The 14,033-nt window shown below is 35.3% G+C and overlaps 1 protein-coding gene across 20 annotated transcripts in view; it reads left to right on the plus strand.

Moving 5' to 3' along the window:
* cast (calpastatin) overlaps positions 1-14,033 on the plus strand; it is a 72,869-nt gene that overhangs the window by 18,191 nt on the left and 40,645 nt on the right. Inside the window, exon 1 of one of the 20 annotated variants that reach the window (XM_030134808.1) lies at positions 6,931-7,080. The exons of 18 other annotated variants lie outside the window; for them this stretch is intronic. In XM_030134808.1, the coding sequence (XP_029990668.1) occupies positions 7,078-7,080 (3 nt within the window). In that variant the 5' untranslated portion in view covers positions 6,931-7,077. Of the gene's footprint in view, positions 1-6,930; positions 7,081-14,033 lie in introns of those variants that run through there. One more of the 20 variants, XM_030134809.1, reaches the window with a different exon arrangement.

A 14,033-nucleotide genomic window follows, 5' to 3' on the forward strand; every position in this document is an offset into this window, starting at 1 on the left:
CTGTGTCACTGTACCAGGACTGGAGATCCAACTTAGACTGTAAATAATTCTCAATGTCTCCCAAGTATATCGGTACAGTACTAGTTACACATACAAAACCTAATTTTTTATTCTTTTTTAATTGATTTATTTTGAATATGGAAATGATACAAGCTTCCTGATTGCTACAAATTGACTTTTTTGCACAACATAATATAGAAATGAAAATTCAAGGAAGTATAAAATAATAATACACAAAAAAAGAAAAAGAAAAAAACGCATAAAGACTCAAACAGCCACCAGTGACATAAACCATCTACAGATATAAACTGTTTAATACCTGTTGATCCACTAATCCTATCAATACATGTAAAATAACTGATGTAAAATGCAGTTTGTCATCTTTTCACGGTCATCAAATATGACCCATTTGGACTTTCAGAGGCTCTGTGGTTACCATGGAAACACTGTCATTTTCTACAGCACAGGTGTCAAACATGCGGCCTGGGGGCCAAAACCGGCCCGCCAAAAGGTTCCAATCCGGCCCGTGGGATGAATTTGGAAAGTGTAAGTTAGGCCATCAAACTCAAAAATAATATCATAATAATCTATAAATAATGAACACACCATTTTTTTTTCTCTTTGATTACTGCAAAAAACATTAAATTATGAAAATGCTTACATTAACGAACTATCCTTTAACAATAAAATGTGAATAACCTAAAATGTCTTAAGTAAATTAAGCGCAATTTTAACAATATTCTGCCTGTTACTGAATGTTTTGCGCCTTTGTAGATCGGATCTGTAATGCATGATACGTCGAGGCAGAATATTGATAAAACTGTAATCACATTTCTTAACAAATTTCATTTTTTTCAGGTTATTCACATCCTTTTTGTTTGGATAGTTTGTAAATGTAAATATTGGCATAATTGAATGTTATTTTTTGTGCTAAAACAATTTGAAGTTGTCATTATTTTTTGGCTATCATGCTATTATTTTACTGGTCTGGCCCACTTCAGATTAAATTGGGCTGAATGTGGCCACCGGAAGAAAATGAGTTTGACACCCCTGTTCTACAGCATTGATTCACCAGTAAAACCCATGGATTTGAATCAATGACAGTGGATGGACATGCTTGTTTTTACTTTCAGTTAGCAATATTTTTGCTGAAAAAGTAACTTTTTCTTCATTTTTCTCTGTTTTGATATAATCAGCTTTGCATTTACTCTGAGTTTTCATGAACATCTATATGATCTGTGGATTAAATATAGGAAAATAGATGATTTATCCCCAAAAATGCAAAATACAGAGGATAATATTCTAAAAAAAAATTGGTGATAAATTAGTGAAAGGTAAAAAAAAAAAGAAAAAAAAAAAAAAGAAAAATTGATTTGGTAACTGCCACAAAAGTAGCACTGGGTCTTGATGGGTTAATTTGTCATCATTGTCACGTACTGGATAGTGTATATTTCAGATTTCAGTGTATGTTTTAATAACTGGCTGTTACAAGTATTGTTTCATAGTGTATGATTGGGCACGTTTACATGCACATTAATATTACACTTTTATTATGAATTTGTCAATAATAGATGAGATATGGTAATGTTATTCCAGTTTAATGGGGCTTGTTGAACATGTATACAGAATAGAAAATTTCTTTAACTTGCTGGAGGTTGTGGCACACAGCCAGACTCATGGTTAGCTGGAGTAAAGAGAGACACACCTACTGTTAAACATTATGACAGACGATATCAACAGGTTGAGAGAAAATAGCAAAAATAGCAAAAATACCAAGAAGCTGACCTTTTTCCACAAGGGAGGAAGGGAAGGAACAAAAGAGGGAGGCTGAGTTCACACAGTCACTGTCTGATTTTGTGGTAAGATTTCTAAGTATTTCATCAGTATCTGACTGCACATTAATACAACATTTGTCAGTACTTACATGAACATGTCATATAATGCATCTAGAAAAGAATGCATTAAAGCAAAACCAATAGTAAATCATTATATTTTTTTGTAATGATTATTGTATCTCAACTACTTGTAAAATGTCAGCAGGTTTCACGTCCTATAATGATTGAACCTGTGGCTTGCGATACAACAGAAAAAGAAAACATATATTTACAGTACTGTTTGCAAAATTATGTAAGACATCTACATGAATTTCAGGTTTGAGTGCACAGTTTTGTATTTCATTTCACCTTTGTATTTCAGGAATTACTAATGAAGGTAAAAGTAAAAGTACAATATTTAACTTTCCAGGTTAAAAAACAAAGATAAACTTAGAATTTTCTCATTTTCTTCATCTTTTCACATTGTCTTCAACACTCACAGGAGAAGGATACTGGGAATATTAACCCATAAAGACTCAAACAGTCACTGGTGACCAAAAGCATCTACTGATATAAACTGTTTAATACCTGTTGATCCACTAATCCTATCCATCCATGTAAATGATTGATGTAAAATACAGTTTGTCGTCTTTTTATGGTCTTCAGATATGACCCATTTGGACGTTCAGAGGCTCTGTAGTTACTGTGGAAACACCGTCATCTTCTACAACACTGATTCACCAGGAAAACCCATGGAGTTGGATCAATGACAGTGGATGGACACACTTGATTTATGTTCAGTTAATGCTAGATTTTGATGAAAAAGTCACTTTGTTTTCTCTGTTTTTGATATCATCACCCTCAACTTTAATCTGAGCTTTTATGAACAGCAACATGATCAGTAAATTAAATACAGGAAAATGCCTGATGTTCACTGAATAAACACAAAATACAGAGAAAAATGTCAGAATAAATGGTGATAAATCACTTAAGAAAAGTTAAATATAGAGGAAAAAAATATTTTGGAACTGCCACAAAAGTAGCTCTGGGTCTTTATGGGTTAAATTCCCTTTTAGTTGAAATTCTGCTGACTCCTTTTGTAAAAAAAACAAACAAACCCAAAAACAGGTCTATCTGTGTTGAAGGTTTCACTTTCAGGAAATGACAACCCAAAGCTTCATTTCCCTATTTATATTATTGGTCATAAGTAAAGCGTCATGGTTGGTTAGCATGAGACTGTGTCATGCAGTCATGCAGTTCACCGACATGTCACCAGGTTGGTATGATACTTACAAATCATGCAACATATTTATATATTTAATTAAATTTTATTTGTCAAGGACAGTAAATATAGGCGTTTTTACATTAAAAAGCATTCAATTGATAACTTGTATATAAGATTTGTAGCCATAGATAATTTTCAGACCTTGTCATTGATTAAGAAACGCAACAAGAAAAAAATAAAACCTAATAAAAATATGAATAAACTCTTTGACACAGATCAAGAAACAATCAAACCATAGCAGCAGAAAAATAATTAATACAGATATAAGAGCTTCGTGACAAGATCAACACTATGATTTGATTCAGCATTCACAGATTTGTCTTTGTCTGAGACATAGTTTTGTCTGAGTGTTAATAACCTTCAAATTAGCTCATGTTTTTATTTCTGACGCAAGACATTCCAGAAACGAGAACCTTTAACCAAGAAAGAGGCTTGAATTTGACTGAATATTTCAGTACAAGGACATTCACACCCTTAAATGAGTGTTTATTCATTAGACTCAAATCTGGTTTGTCAGATCGGTTTCTAATCGTTTTAATCCTGACTGTTCTGTTGTATTTACATAATCAGCTGTGTATCATAAATTAGATAATGATAGTCATTTACAGCCGACTCCTTCCCTTTAACAAGTTCACACTTAGTGTACACATTCCTGCTTGTAACTGCTGCTTAGAATGGGATTTGTAACTTCTAAAACCTCTGTCTACCCCAGCTCCACCCTCCTGTATGTTTCCAACGTGAAATGTTTACAGTATAATCATTTGCCTGGAAAAGTAGTAACTTCAAGTCTAGTGATTTCCCACAGGCTCAGTTAAGCAAACCATACTCCCCCACTTTTCTTGTGACTCCTAGAAACAGAATCAAACCTCCCATAGCAATCCTCTGGGTTGTGATTGGCCAGTGTGTCACATGGGGTGGGTCTCCAGGTCCGACACTGATAAGTGTTACCAGAGTTACCAAGTAAGGCGTTTGGGCCCAGCATCAGCATGCATGTTTTCTCTCTGGAATATACTCCCTCTTTGTCACACACACACACACAAAAACAAAGTCCGAGGGTGGGCTCTGGTGGATAAAGCTGTTCAAGAAGATTTATTTTGAAAGGTCACAAAACAGAGACACAAATACCTCTAGCATTGAGATGCCAGGACAGAGATTATGCAACATGCCAAGGTGATCTGTGCTGGGCCTTCTTGTCCTTTTAAAGGTATTTTTAGGCAAACAGGATATGGTGAGAGCGGCTCCCACATACCTAACTATTAGTCTATCATGAGTTTGGCTTTATTCAAAGTGATGATCTTAGATTTTAAAGGTGCAGTATCTAACATTCACATGTGCTTGGATAGTTCTATGGAGATTGTGTTGGAGTCTGTTGTGCCAGAACGGATTGTTTGTTGTCTACATTTCATTTCCAAACTAATTGCAGCACAGTTTATATGAGCAAAAGAGAAGCACTAGCCATGACCTCATGAAATGCCAAGCATTTTTTAGCAACCCTTTGAAAAGTCACACATTATCTGCATTGTCATGATCTGTCTTAAAGGGAATAAACTAGGCTGCCTCATGCTGTTGGTCAGTGGTGGTGTAATCTGTTACACAGGACTTTAATAAGCAGAGAAGAAGAAGAGTGTTATTTCATTTATTTTTTTAATCATGGATGGGACAGAGGACTAATTTGGTCTCCTCTTCCGTCCACATGTGGCTTCATATTTACCAGCCATGTTGAATGATCAGGAAGATGCCAGGGTTCAGTCAGCTGATCAGTCATGTACAATGTTTAGTTAAATGTTCACTGTGTGAGAATTTATTTTATTTATTATTTATTTGAGAAAGTTTTTTTCATTTCATATTAACAGCATTAACTCCTTTGAAATAGGCAAAAAAACCCACATCTGAAGTGACCATAAAACCTTTGTTTTCTTATTTTGGCATTTCCATAGACATTTTCTGATACAAAATTCAAAACTGGCATAAATTTGTGGTAATGCGACTAAAGAGGCTCTTTCTTGGAAAAACTGACTGTTATCATGGATGCAGATGACCAAGACAATTATTATTATTATTATTATTATTATTATTATTATTATTATTATTGTTGTTGTTATTATTATTATTATTATTATTATTATTAAATGTATTTATTTGCACATCACAAACAGCAGGAAAAAGAAATTTAAAAAACAATTTTCATGCAAGTAACACCATTGTGCAGGAGAGGATAGAAGCTAAAAAAGGTTTATATAAATACCTCGCCAGAAATAAACAATACACAGAAGAGAAAAAAAAGAATAAAAATACGAAATAACTGAAATAATGATCTAAAGTAATATATATATATATATATATATATATATATATATATATATATATATATATATATATATATATATATATATATATAATATTGCCTGAGTATCGTGTAAGATAATTGTGTACAACAGAAGACAACATGAAAAAGTTCCCTTTTCTTTTTTTTTACATTCTATTACTATGACATTATCATGCACTTTGAAAACAACTTATACATGTAATTTTATTCACATATATGACATATTAAGACCTTAACCCTAGACTGACTGACTGATGAGCACATCCTGTAAACTCACATCTCAGTAGACACAGTAGAATATAATCAATAATAATGATAAATATAAAAAGGAAAAACACTTGTCAAATTATTACAAATTAAATATTGTTTTTATATTTTTTGACCTCAGTTATTTGTTACAGTATGTCACAGTCACATAAACATTAAATTCTGTCTAGCCATGGCTAAAATCTCTCCGTCGACTGTTATAATCTGTGCATAGACCAAACAAACCCACATTAACAGACCAGTCATGTTTTCACACAGCAGAAACAACAGACTGATACACAAATTGACAGACACACTGAGTCTAAACCGTAGCGACAGATGACAAACACAAACCTTCATTTGTTTTCATTTGTGCTATGAGTGTTGTTCACCACAGGGGGGTGCTGCTTTCTGAAACCCTCCCCTTTTTCCTGAAACATGAATCCTATGTATAGTTTTGTGGTGTAAACTTTTTCCTGCATTTCTGAGACATAGATCGAAATCTGTGGAATCATTTTCACCGTTAACATTTGAGTGATGCAGTGTGTGATTATGGGAAAGCTGCAGACGTTATGTTTCCTGTTTCTTTTTCTGTTCTTGTGCTCTTTCCTTGGGCTTTAAAACAGCAGTGGAGGCAGTTAGAAGCATGTCCGAACTTGCTTGTAGCTTTTTTTTTTTTCAGTAACATTTGGTGGTTTTTAATTTTTTTTTTTTTTTTTAATCAGTTCAGCTCTGCCTGGTGTGGGGTGTGGTTTGGAGGTTTTCATGTGACTTGTGTGTTATGTCCTCCTCCCTCTTTTCTTTTCTCTCCAACCACACACACTCGCTCCGTGTCTGTTGTTCATGCAGCTTTATAGTCAAGATTCCTAAGCAGTGAGTCTCGCAGGCACACCCTGACCCTGCCAAACAACACAGCCACTGCAGCAGATCCACTCCTGCACCCTTCTGCCCTCTGCTTCATACCTCCACTATACATCCTCCTTCAAACATCTACAAATGGGTCTTCACGTCTGTTATCAAACTGCACCATCCCTTCTAAAAACACCGCCCCTGCCCAGCCCTAGTTTCCCCCAAGCTGACTTATTTGTTTTTCCTGGCAGGCAAAGTGGAGTAGGCGGGTCTGTGAGGCTCGCCGACCAATCCGAAAGAGCCTGCTCAGCTGTCTATGAGGAAGGAGGCGGGGTCTAAGCAGCAGCTCTTGCCTTGTTGTGTACTTCCAAGAGGCGGAGCAATAGAAGTTTCATGGCTGGGTGTGTGTCTGAATGTGTGTTTACATTTGTGTATCTGTGTGCAGTGTAGACTATAGTGTGTCCACAGCGGGAATCTAAGGTAAAGCAGCTTCAAGAGAGCATCTTGACAGTGTATACAACAACATATATAGAGGATACACACTTGCAATCAAACCTATGGTATGTATTTTGGACATCTGTGCTGGCTCTGTGGGTGTATCTGTATGGACAGGCTTCCTCTTTGACTGATACCTGTTGAAACTCTGTGACGGTTGTCGTACAGAAGGGTTGTGATCAGAGGTTTGGCACTTTGTCGTCCACAGTTCAGGATTTTGAAGCAGTTTTACTTTGTACGTTCCGTTTAAGGCAGCAGCTTGTGGCGTTTAAACCAAACTGCCATTTGTGTGTCAAGTTCAGAAAAGTCAGATTAAGTCTAAAAGATGAATGTGAGTCTGGTTTTGGGGGCTTTTATGGACACTGAGGGTGGTTGTTGCCTGGGTAACAACTAAAAGAGATCAAAATAAACAGTAAACAATCCAGTGTGCAGCACTGAGGGATCCAACAAAGACGTTCTATTAATATGTTTGCACTCTGAACATGGCTTCATACTAATCATTCAACACTGAGACTTTGTGCCACTTGAACTCTTGGTTTTTGTTGCTTATGGTTTGTACACGCAGCCTGTTGACTCAGTTTGCAGCTCAAGTAAGAAATGACACATATTCATTCTCTGCAAAGTGTTAAGTGCTGAACTAAGATCGGAGCTTTTGAAGTTCAATAGTTGGACTGATGTGACAAAATGGATGAAACTCTATGCAAAACAGTATGTAGACAGCAGATTTAATATATTACATAACTCTAGACTGTCTCAGAAACATCCCCTACAGCAGCAATAATCATCTTCATGCCATTCTGCACAAAACTACAGTGAGACATCTACAGGTTTGCTTCGTTGCTGCCATGACACATCTGCTCCACATTCTTCCTCGTAACACTGGCAGCAGAGTTCACCGTTTCCACCCCTGATCTGAGGTGATCCACACTATCACTACTGACCAGTCAGACAAGACAAGAAGCCAGTTGCTATTTTAAAGACACAGCAGCAGCAGCAGCAGCAGTTAGCCAAAGAGCTGTTCCCAGCCGTATTCGCATATGCGTGTCTGTGGTTTGACGGGTGGAGCCCAGGATTAGTCATCAGTTTTCAGAACAGGCTAAAAGCTCCTGCTTTAATCTGTGTTGTTGACTAAGTCCTGGGATGTGCTGCATTGTTTTATTCAGACAGATACATTGTTAATGAAAGTGCATTGTCTGTTTGGTTCATGTATTGCATTTACTACCTACTGTGCAGGATTGTCTACTGTTAAATGAATATGCATGTAAAACTACAAACACAGAGGACTCAAACTGTTGATAATGTGTGAAATTAACCCATAAAGACCCAATGCTACTTTTGTTGCAGTTCCCAAATGAATTTCTCTGTAGATTTCACCTTTCTTAAGTGATTTACCACTATTTATTATAATATTATCCACTGTATTTTATGTTTCTTTCACTTGAAAATCATGTATTTTCTCATATTTAATTCACTGATCATGTAGATGTTCATAAAAGTTCAGATTAAAGTTGACATTATTGTATCAGTAACAGAGAAAAGTGAGAAAAAGGTAACTAAATATATCAGTAACTGAACATAAAAAGTGTGTCCATCCACTGTCACTGATCCAACTCCATGGGTTTACGGCAGGGGTGTCAAACTCATTTTAGTTCAGGGGCCACACTCACCCCAATATGATCTCAAGTGGGCCGGATCAGTAAAATAATACCTGTGAAAAAAGTAAAATTACATTATGATAATGTTTATATCTACATGGTTTCCTTAAAAATGTGAATAATGAGAACAACTTGAAATGTCTTAAGAAAAACAAGTGCAGTTTTAACAATATTCAGCATCAGATTATCAGTTTATCATTTACACAATTTGCATTACAACTTACATTATAATTGCAAACACTCATAATATTGATGAAATGGCATTTACTTTTCTCCAGACATTTCATGTTGTTCATATTTCTTCAGGTTGTAAAAGGATAGTTTGTTAATGTAAACATTTTCATGTAATTTTACTTTTCTTTTTTACACTAAAACAAAGATAAAATCTGCAGTTGTCATTATTTATACATTATTATGACAGTATTTTTCTGGAGATCTAAATATGTGTATATATGGAACCTGAACCTGAAATGATTTTTACACTATTGATTGTTCATATCTTCAGTGTAATTTTTGCATTTTACAAATTTATCCTACGGGCCAGATTGGACCCTTTGGCAGGCCGGATTTGGTCCCCGGGCCGCATGTTTGACACCTGTGGTTTAGGGTCAAAATACGTATTCAAAATCTCACTGACAGGACATTTTAGTAACAATTTGACAGATTGGAGTTGCTAAATGACCCACATTTTTACTTTTAAATTCATTTTTGCTTTAGTTGGACCATAAGGGATCATCCAAAACAAGGAGCTACTTCATATTGAAATAAATGTTTGAATGGGAATCAATTAAAGTTCACTCTCTGACAGGACATTACTGTGTTTTGACCCTTTAACTGGTGAATAATGTTGTAGAAGATGTGTTTCCATGGTAACTGAGCCTCTGAACGTCCAAATGGGTCATATCTGATGACCATGAAATGCATTTTACACCAATTATTTACATGTATTGATAGGATTAGTGGATCAGATGTTATTAAACGGTTTAGATCAGTAGATGGCGTTGGTCACCGGTGGCTGTTTGGGTCTTTAGGGGTTAAAGTAGCACCAGATAGGATTCAGTAGTGATGCAAATACCTCTGCTCTCATCCACGTTACCTCACAGTCCGACTCTTAAGCCTTGTGTCTATTTTAGCCTCTGATCAGGCTCTCCCAGGATGACCATGATGTTGTTACAGCTGTGTCGGTCTGTGTCGTCCTCAGTGGTTACTACTGCAGCAGCTCTGCGCTCCTGTTCTCTGTGTTTCTACAGTGTGTGTTTCAGAGGGCAGGTGTCGTGTTAAACCACAGAACGACTGGTTAAACCCCCACCTGGGAAACGCCATCTGATTTATTTTTGCTCTGTGGGTTTTTTGTCAGTTGTTCCACTTTTTGATACTCTTCGCTATATCACTTCTCATCTCTTTAATGAATTGGAGTTGAGATTATGTCTGTATTTCACTGTATGTCCCTTAAAACGATCATGTCTTGTAACAGATAGAGAAAAGAGCTCTATGGGTCCATTCACATGCATGTAGTCTTAACCTGTGACTATATTTCAGTGGGATAAACCAAGTATAAATTTACAGGCCTCACTATTTTCTTTATTTAATTTTTTTTTTTTTTTTTTTTGTTTATTTTGACTATTTACAGAATGCATGCAAATTTGATTCCGAAATCATTCATGTACACTCAAAAAGGAGTGGGTTATAGAACAGAAATGCACATCTCTCTGCCAAAGACAAGATTTCATCCGGATAAGATGTATGAAATGGCCTTCAGTTCAACAGTTTAGATTACAGGGCAGTACAGGACAACGAGAACATGATGAAATCTGATTTATTTACTGTTTTGTTCAGGCAAACATCTTAAAATGCTGCTTCTAAAACAGTAATTTAGTTAAAAATTGCTAACTGATGATAGTAGTACAATGTTTATGAAATACTTGTACATAGTCGGTACATATTATAGTGGAATATGGGTAGAAAAGTTGAAAAAGCAGCACCAAATTCCAGCTCATTTTAGAATAAATCAGAATGGCAACAGCGTAGAGCTATCACAACATTATAACAGATACAGACACAGATGAACTTTATTGGTCCTCAGGAGGAAATTCACTTTTATATTAGTAAAATAAAAAGAAAGGAAGAACAAGTCATGATACTGAGATGTTGTAGACTCTGATGGCAGTGAGTTTGAAGGATCCTCTATACTTCTGTCCTTTATCTTAATGAGTTTAATTAACAGGGTATAGTTGACAGATATTTGGTTAATTTATTAATTGTTTGACTGATTTTTCAAGCAAAATGACAAGCATTTACTTCTTAAATTTTAGACTTTTCTCAGTTTTCTGCCTCTTTTTAGTCCAACGGCACAAAGGGTCCGATGGACTACAGGTAACAGTCGTCTATAAACAATTTTTCAAGAATCTTCTTCTCCGCGATCATAAGTTAGAATGACTTGATATTTATTGTGGATCATCTTTGGAGTACGATCTGCCAAGTTTGGTCAAAGAATTGGGAAATATTGATTTTTGAATTTTTTTATGAATTTTTGAATTTTTAAAAATCCGCATTGGTTTATAATGGGACACATTTCAAAGTGCTAGAACTTGAAAACAGCTGAAGATATTTATATAATTACTATTGGCAATAGATAGGAAGTCACATATGGGCTTTCATTTGGTGCCATGACTTTTGCCTTGAGGGACCTTGAAAGGTCAAACCCAGACCGTAGATTTTGGCTATTCTGTTCTACAAGATGTTTTTCTAAAAGTCCAAAGACTAAATTCAAAATGAACAGCATGTGCAATATGATGAAATATACTAGTATCATGACTTGACTGATGACACAACCTTTGACCTAAGATGATCTTGAATGGTCAGATGAATGTCAGTTAATGTCTTTAAATATGCCGTTGGACTACAGGACAGAAAGAACACATGAATATCACATTGTGCACAAATGCATGATCACATATGGAATTGATAGGCGTAGGGATTAACACAGATCTTTTACCTTTCCTCTTTTATTGGCTTTTATGGAGTAATCAGTTAAAAAATGATCCGATGAATGTGTAATGATGAATCAAATGAATCATTTTGTTGCAGTCCTGCATAAATGCATGTGTTAAAAGCATGGTGAATATCTGCTGTAAGTTCTTTCAGTCAACAGCTGCTGAACTGGAGACATGAGGAATGTTGTAACACTGTGTAGTCAAACAGACACCAATTTTCAAAGAGTTTGGGCGGCTCCTAGGTGAACACAGACCTCAGCTGTAGATAGTGTTGCTGGTTCAGTATTGTTTTCTCTCTGGTATCAACCATGTTATCACTATTTTGCGTGAATCTTTCTGTGTATCAGAAAGTATCCAAACTGAACACAGTTGTCATAAATCTGACACAGTTTTCTTCATAGTTTCTTCATAGTTTTCCCTGGACTATGAATGGGAAAAGGAACCTGTTTGTTTGCCAGTAGGAAAAGTATTTGGGTGGTTCAGAGTCTGCGCTGCCTAACCTGTCTCTGTAAACTGGCATGGCGGCTGCAGGGCTGCACAGCAGGTTTGATGTCAGACAACGTCCAGGGGAAGCGCTGAGACGTTTCTCCTGGTGTGCATTTGCATTTTATATATTTAGTTTTAAAAATATGCTACACATGTCCATTTGTAGCTGTGTTTAATGCATGAATTTCTATTGTAATGAATGGCTTTCTCCTTTAGCTGGAGCAGGATCCTGAATGTCTGCGATAAACTAAATACAGATTCTTGCAGGACTCGTGTTTCCATGGTTTTTGGTCTGGCCCATTGTTTGTGAACTGCTCTCACATGATGAAAGAAGTCAGATGAGTCACAAAATCCAGCTAGGCTACTTCCTTTGATTTTTACTGACAAACTATAAGTGTTGGTTATTATACAGCAGAGTACACAGAGTATTTATGTACTCAGTTTGCCATGATGTGCTGTTTTTAGAGAGAGTTTAGTATAAATGTGTGATGTCATTCTTGTGGTCACTGTGAGAAGTATTAGTTCTTTAATGACAGACTGAACAAGAGAAGTGGTTTATTTTGTTTCCAGTCTAGGCCACTGATTAATGCCTTTAGTACTCTTGTGCTCTTCATGTTAAAGTCATAATAAAGAGATGATGATGATTTAAATTTGCTTGTAAATATATATTTTTACAACAGGGCTTAAAAAGTGATGAAGATAAAATCAACTACTAAGGTTGAATAGATTCTTCATTTAATGTCTAAAATATGTCACTTTTCTCCGTTAAGATGTCTAAAAATAACAGTGTTATATATTTTTGCTGACTTGTTGGTTTACATTAAATGAATATTCATAAAAATGATCAGAAAGCTCTATAATTTACTCCTTGGCATCATATCCACCATATTTACTAAATTTCATGTTAAAGTCGAATGCTATTTGCACCATGGAATTAAATAAACACCACTAAATATAATGTTGATGGAACTTTAATGCATAACCTCATTTGTAAACATGATTTCTCACTGAGAACAAATCATGATTTTAATTGTCAAACACTTAGCAATAGAAATCACATAATCTGTAAATCTTTAAAACCTCATATACGTTGTAATAATCAAAGAACATTATTCATACTTTGCTTTGATTCAGTTCAAGGTTTATTAATATAAAACCTATCATAATACATGACTTATACTATCTCAAGGTACTTATATATTCAGGTCAAGGCATTAAAAATAATATACAGAGAAGAAACCGCATGTACAGGTAGAAGAAGAATTAGGAGATTAAAAAAACTAAATAAGAAAATAACAATAACTGTAAAAAAAAAAAAAAAAAAAAAAAAAAAAAAACACTAGCAAAAAAACGACAATTAGCCATTAGAAATACTAGCAGTCATAAATAATAACAATAATAGCATAGAAATAACGATAAAGGTAATAATAATTATAGTATTCATAACAACAATATCAGTAGTAGCAATGTTTACAGTAATGGTATTGATAATGATGACAAAAAGTAAGCAACATAGGTAAAATACATACATAAATAAAATAATAATAAACAATAAAAAAAACCTAAAGTAAGGAGCTGGGAGGAAGAAGTTAAAAACTAAAGGAAATAGAAGACACACGTTAAAGTTCCATAAGTAAACCTCCAGTCCTAGTTTTACATACTCTGTGACTATGACTATTAAAAGTCTTCATATTCCAACTTTAGAGTTTAATGGGACTGAACTTGCCCAGCGTGCAAGTGTCACTATAATGTTTTTACTGTTGGTATCTAAGCACCAATTAATAATATTTTCAGTAGCAACAGGAGCAGTGTAATAGAACTTCCTTTGTGGGTCGGGGATGCCTTGGGCGGTGTTGACCTCACTTCCTCCTCTGTGCCACTTCC

This window comes from Sphaeramia orbicularis, chromosome 5, assembly GCF_902148855.1.
Source record: "Sphaeramia orbicularis chromosome 5, fSphaOr1.1, whole genome shotgun sequence".
NCBI classification, from domain to species: Eukaryota; Metazoa; Chordata; class Actinopteri; order Kurtiformes; family Apogonidae; genus Sphaeramia; species Sphaeramia orbicularis.